Here is a 15,122-nt window from a genome sequence, read left to right on the forward strand (position 1 = left end):
TTGTCCTGGGGATGGTGAACAACAGAGGTGTCTCTACACTGCTAAACAGAGGACAACCAGGGATCATACCCAGCCACTAGTCTTCAGATCATCCAGACCCAGTTTTGGTCACTCACAAATAGCTCTTTCCCAGAGATTTCTGCTCCAGAGATGCCTGACAGTGAGCAACAGAGCTGCAGGCCGGCCAGCAGCACAGCACGCAGCTTCTGCCATTGAATAGTAAGAGCCCAGTCTAGAGATCCCATCAGGACTGTATATATATATATATATATATATATTGGTTTGCAATTCTGCACCAGCTACCTGCAGCACAAACTTCTGAGTTTTGCTTTGAAATTTTCAGCTGCAAAGTAATAGAGGAAGGGATCGAGGCAGCTGTTCATGGCAGCGAGGCAGAGAGTGACCACCAGCGCCTTGTGCAGGCTGGCCTGGCTGCAGCTGCTGTACATCAGGTGGACAGTTCTCAGGATGTGGTAGGGAAGGAAGCAGATGAGGGAGAGGATGAGGGTGATGACGATGGTCAGCAGCGCCTTCCTGTGACAGATTTCCCTCCTGCTCTGCGGAGCCCGGGACTTGAGCAGTGCTCTGATGGCAAAGACGTAGCAGAACACGATTGTGCCAAAGGGCAGGATGAAGCCCACGACGAGGACAAAGCTGTTCATCATGAGGAGCTTGTGTGTGCTGGAGGGATGCAGGTCCAAGCATTTGACTGGGTTGCGGTAGCCAGCGATTCCCTTGTTTAACAGAGGGCTGGCAGCGGCCAGCACGAAGATCCATATGGCCACACAGGCAGTCCTGGCACACTTGGTGTTGGTCACTTTTCCATGTTTGAACGGGTGGACGATGGCTATGAAACGAACCACGCTGAGCACGGCCAGGAAATAAATGCTGCAGTACATATTCATGTACAAGGTGTAAGTCATGATCCTGCAGAGGATGTCACCAAATATCCAACGGGATCCCAAGAGGTAATATGAGGCTCGAAAGGGCAAAGTGCTGACAAACATGAGGTCTGAAATAGCCAAGTTCTGCATGTAAATGTTTACTGAGGTCCTTTGCGATGTCTGGAAGAAAACATAAATGGAGAGGCTGTTTCCAACAGCACCCGGGAAGAAGATAAAGAGATATGTGATGGGATAAATGACTTGTTTGAAGCCGTCAACCATATAGTTGGAGGAGCAGTTAGTGAAGCTGCCATCTAGTGCTGCCTTGGAAATATTGGAAATATTCATGGTCTGAGCCAGCGTCTCCATTTTTCTGCCAAAGGGAAAAGAAGTGGTGTGAGTGCTGGGTTACAGGCTGGGCAGGGAGTTTGGCTATTTGGGACTGTTTCACAGAGGGCAGAAATTCCAAGGTGTGGATGACAGCGGGAATAAGGGTTTGTTAAGGAGTAATTACTTGTGACGTCCCAGTAAATACACATCTCAAGACACAGAGCCCCAAGTAAACTCTAATGAGTTTCAGCGCTACAGCAGCTGGTTGTGTTCTCAGCCTGTATAAGTGCTGTCTTTTAGAGGTGCTGTGTGTGTGTTTTAATGACAAGTCTCTGATCTTTGCTGTGCAAAACAAGCCAACTTGCTGTCAGCCATTTTGTGGCAGGGAAGTTTTGAGTCCCCAGTCACCTACCATGGAAACATCAAAACCTGATCAGAAAAGAAATCACTGCCCACTGCTAGGCCTGCATTTCAAATTAGAATGGAAAGCCAGAAGAATTGAATCTGCCTTTTGGAAGCAGGGAAATTTTTCTGGTGGGTTTTGGCAGTATTTCCTGACGAATACTGGATATATTTTGATACATGTGAAAATTAAGGACATTTTGACCTTAAACACTCTGCAAACACTGTGCTAATTATGCATGGTTCAATTTTTAACTCACTCCTCCTTGCATTGTATTTCTACTTTCTTGTTAGCTCCTGATGGTTTTCTATGTCTCTTTTTGTGGGGCTTTTGCTCCATGTACCACTCTCTTAACCTCTTGTGCTCAGCTGTTCTGCACCGGTCATCCACACACACTGCAGCTTCCAGGGCAGCCCCCATTTGCAGCCCTAATGAAAATGGCCTCTGAGAAAATGGGCTGTGCTCAGAGAGGGGCATTTCTCCTCCTGTGAGGCTATAATTCAATCAAATCAAAACCACTCACCACTAAAACACTCTAAATAATAACTTTTTTTCTCATTAGTGTCTATTTTCTGAGCTCTTGATTTCTTATCTCAGCTGTCCTGCAGCTAGTAGTATTTTCAAAGGAAGGTGTCGGTATTGTTTCTTGTTTGACAGTGGGAACTATTCCCTCTTTGTATCTGCCAATATATTCTAAATATGGGGCATGGGAATTTTTGACCTGAAAACCACAACTACATGGCATTTCCAGATGCATGGAAAAGAAGCTTTTAATTTGCTCCAATGTGAGTGATTATGCGCCCATGGTACACAACAGCATCTTGTCTCTTATTCTGAACCTCACTGGCTTCCCAGTTTGAAACTCATTTATTTGTACAGGTGGACCCTCCCTGGGGGTAAATTTGGCTTTGCATTTGGGTACTTTGAACACCCAGCTACCCAGTGTGCTGTAAATGGGAGCTAATTTGCAAACTGGAGCTGTGGTGTGGGAGCCTGAGCTGTGCTCAGAGCCGGCCATGGTATCTCCAGGGCTGTATCTCAGAGTCTGTCCGAGTCCCTTAAATACAGAAACCAGATGTGCCCCAGTGGACATCTTTTCATCCAGCCCCACCAGGATGGCAAGCGTGGGAAGCACAACCCCAGGCTGGCTCCCAAGGAGCACTTCACGGATATTGGGTCTCAGGAAAGCCCTGGACTGACTAAACACATGCTCTTAAAGTTCATCTCCTCCTTGTTTGAGATTCTCTTTCTTCATGAAGGAGATGGAAAAGATATTCTTCTTAGAGACAAATCTTCAGTAATCAAGGGGCTTTTAATTGTTTTGGTTTTCCTTATGGAAGTACAGTCTGATATACACATTGGGATGGGATCAAAGACCAGCTTTTCTCCAGAATGAATATGATCCCCTCATTTTTCAGGGAAGCATTACAGCCTGAGGTATGGCAAAGAGAAGAGCCCTTCTGACTCTGTTTTCCTATGGTCCAAGCATCCTTGCCTTTAGAAACCCCAAAACAAAATAAAATATTAGTGAAGGGATCTGCTGCCTGTTGAAGCACTCTTGTTTTTTCATGCCAGCTGTGAGGCAGAGGAGTCAAATGAGATTGAAGAACTTGGACTGCAGGCAAATTCCAAGCTCTGCTCAGCACTACGAGTGAAGGCTTGTGTCCAGTGCTATCTGATGAAGGATGGGACTGGGGCAATGAAGATTCAGTTGATGAAAAGCCCTTGGGTCCCTGCACCCTGGGGAAAGCACTGCAACCACAGGGGCTGAGGCACTTTGCTCAGGCTCCTCACATGAGGGTACCTAGCCAACAACTCCCATTTAAGCTGTTTTGTCCTCTAACTGCGCAAATGCTCCTCAATTCTCTTTCCAGCTAGACCGAGACTGAGGACAGAATAGTGCACTGAGAAAATTCAGTGTCCTTGACCCTAGCAAGAAAATCAGTTCTCAGACTCCTCTCCAAGTTATTCCAACACAAGTTTCAAGCTGTTGTGGATGTCCAAGAGAAAGAAGCTGGAGACCAGTCAGCTGAAACCTCCTGAAGCCCCATGGTGCCTGCACTCAGCACAGGGCCAACAATGGCCCATACAATGTTCATGTGTAGATGCTTCTGTTAGCTGTGTCTTGACACACAGATCAATGCAGAAAGAAAGGTGAAGTGAAAGATATTTTTCATGGGGGACGACCTCAACCAGCCACAGAGGATAAGGGGAGAATTTTAGCCTTCCTTGAATCCAAGAACTGTTATTAGCCAGCTAAGGTTAGGAGATGGCTCCTAGATATACAGAACTAATGATTTATCTAAGGACAGGCCATAAACTTCACTTTCAGCAAAAGATGGTTTCCTGGGTCAGGAATGAATAGGATGAGTTAAGAGTGAGAGACTGGACCTATAGGAATTTTCTGTGTCTCCTAGAAGAAGGAAGATTTGCAGTAAGATCTAACAGCCCTCCAAAAAAAAAAAAAATTAACGGGAGAAAAGGACAAACTGAAATGGGATTCTCTCTTCAGTGGTACTGCAAGGCTCATCTGATAGAAATTCTCTAACAGGAGGTTTTTTCTATATACGAGTTTCACTGATGGAAGCCATCAATGGAAGCAGCTGACACATGTCCTGAGGCTGTGACAATCTCCCTGGCATGAGAAAGAGAAAATCAGCTGAGAAAGAAAAAGGGAGCCTCTTCTGAAATAATTGCTGCATGAATAGATTAGATGTAGAGTTTGGGTGGGTTTTTATCTTTTCTTCTGTGAAATCTTTAAAAAATATTTACATCTTAATTAGTGTGGATTTTATTAAGAAATATTTATCTTTCAATACAAATTACATCTATATTATAAATTATATATATTTATTATGAATATATATTTTGCCTTCTATCTTAGCCTGGCTTGAGTGCAATTTTAGGTAAGATGATAGCAGAAAGACATTCCTTGCCTAAGGTGAATTTTACATCCTTAACAAATGGATGGGTGTGCAAGACAGGTAGGGGGCTGATAGAGCAAAAGTAAGAGGAGATTTGTTTAATTGAAGGAGATACTAAACTAATAAAAATGCCCCAAACCTTTCATATTTTAAGTTCAGGATCCAACTGCCCGCTAATCCAATAGACTGGCACATGCTATCTTGAATGTCTGATCAAAATCTTACATGTAATTCTGCACTGATGTCAACCCTGAAAAAGAGACAGAGCACCCATCAGACTTGGCATGAGACCAAAACCCTGGTGCAAAGGAAACCTCAGAGACCTGCAGGAGAAAGCATAATCAATAGGAGCCTGTGTTGCCATGCTACCAGCTTTATGGAAATGATACTGTAGGATGCTCGAGTGGAGGAATGGCACTGTGCAGGAGGGACTACATAACTCACAACACTGTAAAAATATTGTGGCTAAAGAGAAGCACAACAGGGCTCCTGTAGACAGACTCTAATAATAAAAATATACTATTAGGAATGCACTACTGAGCTCCTTACCAGGTTGTGACAGTTGCCAGAGCACATTAAGTGAGGGTAGGAAGATGAAGGCAGGTAGGAATGGGAGGAGGTTTGGGGTGTCTTTATAATAACAAAATGCTGCACCAGGATGAGATGTTATGTCCATAAGCAACAACTTCCTGGTTCCTAGAATAATTAGTCCTGTAAAAAAATCATGCCATTCTACTGTGGCATTCTACCTCTACAAGACACCACCTGATCTTTAGTGCTGCACAGGTTTTGGTGGAGGTAACTCTGTACTGTTAATCACAGTAGAGCTGGGTTCAGCAGCATCGTGGGACAGGGAAGCAGTCCCAGAAGGAAGAAGCCTATGTAAATTTGGGGGCTGTTTTTGAAAACAGACAATTCAATTGTTTTTGAAAACAAACAGAAAATTCAACAGGCCTACATTCCAAAAGAAATAGGCACTTTAAGAAATATTGAGCCCAGTGTCTATCAGTAAAATAGTTACCAAGACTACTATAAGGAAAAGATCTCCATTTGGAAAGCAGAAAGCTTGTCAAAATGTGGAGAACAGGAAGGTCTGTATCATGACAGATCAAATGTGGAGAGGAAACCAGGAGCATTAAAGAAAAAAAAATAGTGAAGAGCTTCTGATAAAGGATGTTCTGGGTTGACAGTAAGTTTTGTAAACCTACTGAAAGATGAAAAACCACTTGGGAACTGGCAGGGGAGTTTGGTGGCAAAAGATCTCTTAGGAACAAGGTCATAGCAGGAAAACTCAGGGAATTCACTCTTCCCAACCAAAGATGCTGGGATATTTTCAGGGCTGGTACAGTAAAAAGGACAGAGGAGCCAGCTCCACTCAACAGATGTGGGCAGGAAGTATTAAACCAACTAGATAAGTGAGATTCCAAAGAGTAATTGAGACCAGATGGCACTCATATCAGCATCCTAAAGGACCTCAACGTGAGACTGCTGGCCAAGGCACGTAACCCACCATTGCAATCAGGCCCTGTGCCAGGGCACTGATGTGTCATAAGTGCAGCTCTCATTTACCAGAAAGGCTTGATAAGGCTGCTCAAGGCCGGGAGCTCGTCATCAGTCCTGGGAGCTACTCACCACTAGGACTGATCTCCTCCTCTGGGACATTTTGGGGGCATCTGTAGTGAAGAATGAAGGCATTGAGCTCATTGAAATGCCAGTCTGCTAAGAAAAAGTCGTCATGTTGTCTGAAAAGGGAGATCTTGTTTGGCTTACCCACTGAAGGGCTGTGATGACAATGGATGAAGGGGACCCAGTGGTCATTGTATACATGTATATATATAGAGAGAGATGTACATATATGGATAAGGGAGGAGATTTTCCCCTCTGCTTCACTCTTGTAGACTCCACCTGAGCATTGCATTCATCTCTGAAACCCTGACATAAGAACATCATGGACCTGCTGGAGATGGCCCAGAGCAGGACCATGAAGATGGCCAGAGGGCTGAAACACATCTTCTGTGAAGACAGGCTGAGAGAGATGGGGCTGTTCATCCTGGAGAGGAGAAGACCCCAGAGAGACCTTAAAGCACATTCCACTACCTAAAGGGGCCCTACAAGAAGGCTTGAAAGGGACTTTTCACAAGGCCCTGTTCAAGGCAAGGTTGGATGGGGAAACCTGGTCTAGTGGAAGGTGTGTCTGCCCATGGCAGGGGGCTTTGAATGAGACGACCTCTAAGATCCCTTCCCACCCAAACCATTCTATGATTCTATGATATGTGTTCATTTGTAGAGTTGCATTTGTCAAAGCCTTCAACACCGCTCTGCAACAAAGGTTTCTTAAGTACCTAAGTTGCCAGAGAGCTGGAAGGCATGTTCTTTTGTGGGCTGAAAGCTGGCTGAAATGTAGGAAGCAAAGTGGGGGCTCAATAAATAAGCAATGGAGTCCTCCAGGGTTTGGCACTCAGACTAGATTTATCCAGTGTCTGTATCAACAGACTGGAGATGACAGCTCTCCATGTTGGCAGATGCCATGCTGGAAGGGTGGCAGATGAGAATTAGTATATTTTAATGTAAGGTGATGCATGCTGGGGAAAAATAATCTAAATTACATTACATGGATTTTAAACTGGCTGTTGCATTTGGGAAAGGGCACTTGGCACTGGCATCATTGACCATTTGCTGAAGTCAGTTCTGCATTGGCTACAACAGCAGAAGAACCAAAATTGCCAGCAAAATGAGGGGCACCAACAAGTAGGGTATCAAATCTTGTACAAAATCTTGATGCATTCCCACAGAGGAGAGTTCTTGTCTCCACACTAAAAACAGAGATTATGGAGCTCAAGAATGTGCAGAGAAAGGCAAGTAAAGTAGTCAGCAGCCCTGAGCTACCCCTGTTCTTACACAGGGCAGTCAATCAAGGCATATGGCATCCCAGCAGAAAATGGGGTGCATTTCTGTGCCATGTCTGGACAGAAGGACACACTCCTTCTGAAGGTGTGTGGTGGCGGGGTGCTGCTGCTGAAGAGCTAAATATGAAACCTCCACTGTCTCTAAAGGTGTAAATAAACTCTCCATTTCCAAACTGTTGATCTGAGATCTGCTGCTCTAAAACACTGCACTCACTATAACTCACTGCACTCACTATAATGAGGAATGACAATACAACTTCATTTTAATAAGATGTTCGCCAAATGCAAAGTAAAATAGGGAAATCATGCTGTTCCATCAAAATATACTACTTAGCTATGTAAAGTGAGAAGTAGTTAGAACTTCTTGTATGATCTTTGCACTTATCACAGTAACCTTTTGTCTAAAGAGAACCCCAGACACCTGAGTCTGTTTTTTATTTCCCAAATAGGAAGGCAATTATAATATTGCTGCTATACAGGAGATCATTTGCATTTGCCACTGCACTTCCAAGAAAAACAGAAGTTCTCATTTTTTTTAAAGTTCCCACTGGCTTTCTTGCTAATATTCACTTTGTGTTTCAGGAGCAGCATTACCAAGAATAAATGAAAAAAAATTGCAATATTTAGAATCAACACTAAATTCATCAAAACAGGGCATATTATTCACCTTTCTAAATGCACAATAATGGAGAAAAGCCCAATAGTCTGACATTTAACACCTTTTATTTTTAAAGTTTGCCATAAGCCAAATACATGTTTTTCATCTAGTTAAAAAACAAGGCTCTCTTAATCAGATCCACAACTTCATTGTTATCTTCCATCTGGCAAACAATCCTAGTTACATAAATCTACCCTTTTTTCTGCCAAAAAAATTTCTCAACACCAGCTTTGTCATAGAGAAGTTTGGTGAACTATCACTGTCTCTGGCAAGTAATACCCTAACTGCAAATACTGAGAAGTAAAAGTACGTTGTATTTTAATCATTGCAACCATTTTCTCTGCAGCAGAGAAAGTAAACAAATCTTGTCTTACCTCAGCTCACGGGCCTTCTGGTGCATTCAGTATCTCCTTCTTCTGCTTGCTGTTGCTCACAGACTTCAGGATTTTTAATGGAAAGGAAACCCACAAAAACTTGAAGCAAAACCCAAGTGCTACTAATGCAGAAGCCAAAGAAAAACCATGAACAGGGTAAAGGGAAGTAAATCCTGGTTCATATTTCTTACATCTTCTTAAAAGAGAAATGTTCTCAGCTCAAGGAGTGGTGCTAGCAATCACAGGGCAGTCTTTCATTATTTTCACCCAATGAAAAAGAATTTACAGCTACATGGCAGTTTGAGAAGCATTTTGAATTTCTGTGTTTGGGCTCACACTTCTATATATGTGCTTTCATTAGTCACAGTTGCCTAAAATATTAGTGGGATGCCCAAATAATCTTCCCAAGAATTGTGAAAGATGTTCTTGGAATTAGGGAGAGGATATTTGGGTTTGTTTACTTCCCAGAAAACACATAAATAACAAAATTGCTAACAGGCTCCTGGGATTTGGTGCATAATCTCATTCAACTCATAATTCAAGGCTGAGTTGACAAGCTGAGGGACTAATTTTCCTTGAATTTTTATAGGAACAGATAGAGCTCTGTTAGGCCATGAGCAAATGGCTGCAGTGAATGCCTTACCCTATCTTAAGCTTCACCACTTCTTGGTGGAGCAATGCTGAGTGCACAGATGGGTGGTCTGAGCCCACTGCTGTTGTAAAAGAGGTTTCTATACACACTATAGATGGAAAAGCTTGATTATTTCTGTCCCTGTATGTGCTGTCAGCGCGTGCAGGTGGACCAGACACATCCAAGTGCTTTCTGGTTGCTATGCTGTATTTCATATTGGCAGCAGGTCAGGAGTCCACACACGGCTGCTTAGCACAGCAGATGAAGAGTCTCCAAAACAACCCAACCTTCTTGCCACCCACACTTGCAGTTATCTATACCCCAAAGTGCTTTGGATAAAGATTGTAATCTCTCCTCTATTTACCACTTGTACATGTCAACTTGAGAATAGCCAAAATAGCCCTTTGGGTGTGCTCCTCATGCAGGGTCATGGTGGCAATGTGCACTGGCTGCAAAGACTTGTGTCACCTGTCACCAGAGCTCACAAATCCCTGGACCCACAAACAGCTCTGTGGGTCCTCTTTTTTAGTATGGAGATGAAAAATAACAGAGAAAACCAGCTTAGCTAAGAGCTAGTCTAACTCTTTTGGTCTCCAAGGTGGGCACAAAAAGTGGGTTTTGACTCTTGCCTGCATTTGAGTTGACAGAGCAAAGTCAACTTATAAAGCTCCCCAAAAAAGAGATCCACATCAAGTGAATTTTCAAGGTGCAGAACAACAATGAATTAGGACCCTCTTGAAACCACTGTTTGCCAACTCTTGTGGCACCTATGCCCATGGATAAGTGTCCTCTTGCAGCTGTGGTTGTGCTGGCTGCTTTGGTGGCTGTCCCAGCTGTTTCCCTGTCTGCCAAGGTTTGCCTGCAGAGCGGCTCCTGGGTGCTCCCTAACCCCACCCAGTCACTGAGGCAGGTTCTGTAGACACCTGAAACAGGATGTGTCCTCTCACCTAGGTCACATGGGCTAAAGAGGGCTGGAAACGATCCTGTGAGCATCTTTGTGGACAGAGTCCCTTAGGGAAAGAGACAAGACATGCATCAGGGACTGAGGCCACATCAGCCATTGAGACCACTGCCAAAAGGCAGCTCTGGCCTCAGTCTTCACTTGGGCAATGCCCCAGTAACTCAGACTGCATCTTTTCTGCAACTGACAGAGACTAATTTAGGCATTGCAGCAGCAGTCTGATGACATCCCCATCACAAGGCATGTGGCAATAATCACTTTGGGACTGATAAGCAGGCTGTTCTCAGATAGAGAATCAGAGACTGAAACAGGCAGAAAAGTTAAGACATTGATCACATTTTATTTTCCTGAGATATTTCGAGAACATCTTTTTCACCATGTGATATGACTGTCTTCATTGCTTGGGTAATTTCCCACATTCACCTTCTTAAATGCCCTGCTTTCTGGAGAGTACTGCTTCCTCCCTTTTATAAAGTAATTCTATGTTTTGCTTTAAGCCTGGCTTTGAATAAATGAGGTTGGCTGCCAACTCACCCTGCACCTGATGAGCTAGATCCGGAGTGACTGCTTGGAATTTTTTAGAAACATTCACTGTATGACTCAGCTTCCGAGGGGAGTTTATTACATTTCTTACTAATAAAAACTTCAGTAATTCTGGAGAAGACATCTCAGAATATCATGAAGAATCAAAGACTTTCATCACAAGATACTGCATGCATATCACATATTTAACAGTTAGGAGCCTAGACTATTTCTGAATGTTGAGTCCCTAAAATGCATAGATGTTTGAGGACACAGCAGAGTGCAAACCACCCCTCTGGGCTACAGTCTCCATCCTGTCTCTGTCTCTGTTTCCTTTTGCATTTCTGGCTCCACAACAGCCCAGTTTCAAGACAGTAATAGGGGTTACTCATCCTATTCCTTCCCCTTGGTCATAAAAACACATGCCCTCAAGCTCTGCACAGAGGTACTGCCCACAGGGGAGGGCAACAAATGTGTGAAGAAGCCAGATTTTGGCCCTGAAATAAGTACTCCAGGCTAAGTAGAAGCAAAAATTTGGATTCTCCTTCACTTTTTCAAAGTTTCCTATAGGCTAATTCAAGTGTCCTTGTGGGCTGAGCATGATCTGCTGGGAGTGCCAGTCAAGGAGCCTGTTCTACCACATTCCCTGTACAGGACACCTTGGACATCCCAAATACACATCAGGCCATCATGTGCTCCATGGGCCAGGCTTCCCCCTCCAGCCACCCTGAAGTCAGGTGAGGGGCTGTCTCAGAATGGTCATCCCTGCCCCATTTTCTGGTGCATCCCTCCAGCACTGCAGTCTCATTGGGCAGTGGTCACCAGATTCACACCTCACCGGAGGTGCTGAGAGCACCTGGAACACATGTGGGTCTCGCTGGATGCACAGAGCCCAGCAGAGCCCTGAAAGCTCACCAGCTCACAGAGCATGGACAGCCCTGTGCAGCAGCTCCAGTGCCTCAGCCTCCCACAGACACAAGGACTGTGCATGGGAGACACGGCAATCCCCAGCACCAGGAGAGCTGGGTGACATACCAGGTCTCCCAGGCAACCCAGGTGAAGGAGCCTGTATATTTTTCCCGTTGCTCAGTCAATGTTTTGCTGTCTGGAAGCACAAAATTCTAGTGGCAGAGTTTCATTTTTTTTCATGCCAAAAGATTCTTGGTAAAAATGGATCTGTCAGAAAACCAGAAGGGATTACCTCCATTGAAGATTTTAGCACTGCATGACTTCAACACGGCAGCTTAGCCTACTAACACATATCTATTTCCAGAGACCAAAATTACAAGCCTACATTCATCTTCTGTGCGATCCAGAAAAAAACAGCATCCAATGTTTGTAGCTCATCTGCTGTCAGCCATAAGGCTGGATGGATGGAAAGACAAAAGTGACAGCTGCATGAAGAAAAGGGAAGAAGCAGGGGCAATTTTAAAAGGAATTTTACAGAAAGGAAAAGCACAGACGGTTTTCAAGCTGTTTCTCTTGCAACATTAGTAATGACATCTTTTTTAATTGCCTGTGATCCTTTCTTATTTGTTTGCAGTTCCTCATTAAAATACTGTTGAGAGTGGAGGAGCATTAATATATAGCTGGAATGGAAAAAGACATCTAATGCTGTCTTTAAGTAAAATAAACTGTTCTTTTTGAACTATGAAGCACTAAAACTGGTAATGTTTTTGCCAGGTCCTTCAAAGGTGGCTGTGGACCTTGGGAAAAATTGATTGTCTCCAAAAGCTGTGGAACTGATGGCAACTGGGAGCATTAATGCTCTTCCCAGAGAATAATTGATAAAATTCTTGATTCTGAAAAGACTGAACTGGAGCAGGACAAAACACCAAACACCTTCTGAGGCCTTCATCTAAAACCTATTGAAGTCACTGGAAAGAGTAGTGTCTTTTGGACTTCAAACCTAAGACAGACTCAGAAACTGTGACTGTAAGAAAACCAACTATTGTTTTCTTTTTTCTCCAGCTACCTAAAAGCATTTTAGATCTAACATGTGCAAGCTTGTCAGCATGTCAGGTGTATTCTGTCTTCTCCATGTAATATACCTCTCAAAACCTTTGCAGCCATTTCTTTACCTTCAATCATCATGGTGCTGAAGTTACTTTCTGCTTGTGTTGTTATTTCTGGTTTGCATGTGAGACACTGCAGGACTGCAAACTGGAAGGATAATGAAAGTGTGGAATTTGAAGGATTTGGCAATGAATCTAGTTACCTGTGTCTCCCAAAGACTTGCTATTTGTATATGATGGTACGTGTCTGCATGCATGCACACAGTGCTTTGTTTTGGTCTATGTTTACCACATATTAAAAGTTCTGTGAATGCTGAGAATTCTGCTGAACTCTCTATTCCCACAGAGATAGAAACTCAAAGCAAAACAAGCTGCCTTTTTGCTACTTTTCTCTTTTTCTCTTTTTCTCACAACATCCCTGGCCCAAGACCTGGATAAAATCCAACCACAACATTCGAAAATCAGAATGACCAGATGTAGATGCTCTGCTTCTTCCATTCAATGGCCAAACGCCACTGTAAGATACAACCTGCAAGTTCCTTCCACATAGCCCACTATCACCAAGTCCACTTTCATATCAATGTACTCATTAATGACAGTCACCAAAAACTTCATGAGAGACCACAATGTCCCTCTCTGCACAATGTGGGACATAAGTCCCCCAGTCTGAGGCTGATGGGTCCCATCTGGCAGAGGTCCCTCTCTCTGGGGCATGTGGGAAATTCTTCCTCCAGGCATTGGCTGCTGCCAACACAAAGCAAATTTGTCCTCAGTCTGGATTTTAATGATGTTCCTTCAGATAAAATTCAGATGAGATTAGATCTCAGTAGACACATTTTCTATTCTACTGACTTTGGGAAATGGTTTATTGTGTGCTGTTTGATATTTTTTAAACTGTATTTTATAATGCCATAGAAAGTTATCTATAGAAGAGATTTTGAAAGAGATCATAACGTGACCTTTGTCCCTTTTTTTTTCTCTCAGAATTTCAGTACAAAATCCATGTGTCTGTGATGGGCCATAAATACATTTTTTAAAAGAAGTCCATTTATAAATGAAATTTCTAGCCATGAAAATTGCTATGATTACATTTTTTTTTCATAATTAATTTGCAACTAGTGTCCCCCCGATAAAAACGAGAATTCATTTAATCTCATCTTTGTCACAGGTTACATGTTTTTGTGACATGATCTCTCACTCCTCATGGTGATGAGTCCACATGGGTTTTTTTATCCCTCTTATAATCTTTTTTCAGACAGGGAGTCTCCAGCTCTCCAGGCTGTAATCTCCTCTGTATCTTCTGGTTACTTCATCCTATCCTGGAAGGGCCATGAATTTAAGATCCCAGATACCCAATCTTTGACTCCCTCAAGCCTTGTTTATTGAAACTTACCGTGGTAAGTTTAGCAAACTTCAGGTTTTGGTGATTTAATGATCAAAGTAACAATAAGAAAAAGAAACTTAATTTGTGCTGGCTACAAGTGGACACTGCTTATGCTTTTGCTGGAGGAAGAAACTAAAGAGAAATGCACAACTTTTATTCCATTTTGTTTGGCAACATGTTTCTTCCACTTTGTTGCTGTTGCTACAAGACAGCACTGTAATTCTCTGGAAATACAGAGCATGCCACCAGAGAAGAATTAGCTCAATGGTTTTAGTTTTACACAACTTTCTCTATGCCCAGGGACTGATCATTTTGAAGAGAATAAACAAAATGAAGTCAGCTGTTTGTTCAGCATGTTCCAACACCCGTCCATCTGCTTCCTTTTGTACTCACAGTCCCTCAGTCACAACTTTTCTTATCAGCCACATTCAAAAATATGACTCATTTTTCACATAATAGACTGGGTGGAAAGTAGAGGTTTTTATATGTAATAAAGCTTTCTCTTGCACAGGATCTCCTGCATTAGCTCATATTCTATTTCTCATTACAGAAAATGACACAATGAAAATGTACTCTTTCTAGCCCTAGTTAGCTGCAGCAGGACTTGCTGTCTGTGCCACAATTAGCTCTTCTTGGCTCTTCACAGGACCAGGTACATGAAGCTTTGGTCTAGCTAATTCTAGGACAAGGACGAGCCATAAGGGGACTAACTGTTTGTACAGTTTATACACAGTCTTCTCCTCTCTACTCAGGCATCTTGTAAGCTGAGCTCACACACTTTCATGGCTGCAGAGCAGAAGCCACTCTGAAGTGCGGACATTGGCCAAAACTTCTGCCCACAGCTCCCTCAGGGTTTGAATCTGTGTTGCAACACCATAAAAGCCATACCCCCAGGCAGATGAAATGGTTCCATGGGAAAGGTCTGTGTAGTCTGCCCTGCTGGTGATATCTTCAGTAACCATCCCCTTTCCAGGGTGCCATGCTGTACTCTGATTCCTGGATTCCCAGGTGAAGGCTGTTTGCCTAGCACATTTATCACCACTCTTGCTTTCCACATGCTAGACTGGTTTTAACAACATCTTGCCTGGCTGAGAGACAAGAGGCAAAACACACAGCAGGCTGTCAGTAGA

At 43.3% G+C, this 15,122-nt stretch overlaps 1 protein-coding gene across 1 annotated transcript; it reads right to left on the reverse strand.

Moving 5' to 3' along the window:
- Positions 1–299: 299 nt before the first annotated feature.
- CYSLTR2 (cysteinyl leukotriene receptor 2) lies at positions 300–8,716 on the reverse strand. The gene is made up of 2 exons (XM_058800364.1): positions 8,480–8,716; positions 300–1,257 (listed from the first exon to the last, which is right to left on the reverse strand). Exons 1-2 carry the CDS (start codon positions 8,503–8,505, stop codon positions 300–302), a joined length of 984 nt encoding a protein of 327 aa, XP_058656347.1. The 5' UTR covers positions 8,506–8,716.
- Between the last annotated feature and the right edge of the window lie 6,406 nt (positions 8,717–15,122).

The sequence above is a fragment of the Ammospiza caudacuta genome, chromosome 2 (assembly GCF_027887145.1).
Source record: "Ammospiza caudacuta isolate bAmmCau1 chromosome 2, bAmmCau1.pri, whole genome shotgun sequence".
NCBI classification, from domain to species: domain Eukaryota; kingdom Metazoa; phylum Chordata; class Aves; order Passeriformes; family Passerellidae; genus Ammospiza; species Ammospiza caudacuta.

Coding starts and splice junctions, on each gene's coding strand:
- CYSLTR2 (XM_058800364.1), bottom strand. CDS start 8,505: ATGCACCAGAAGGCCCGTGAGCTGAG. Junction 1,258..8,479: donor CAGAAGGCCCGTGAGCTGAG/GTAAGACAAGAT, acceptor TCCCTTTGGCAG/AAAAATGGAGACGCTGGCTC.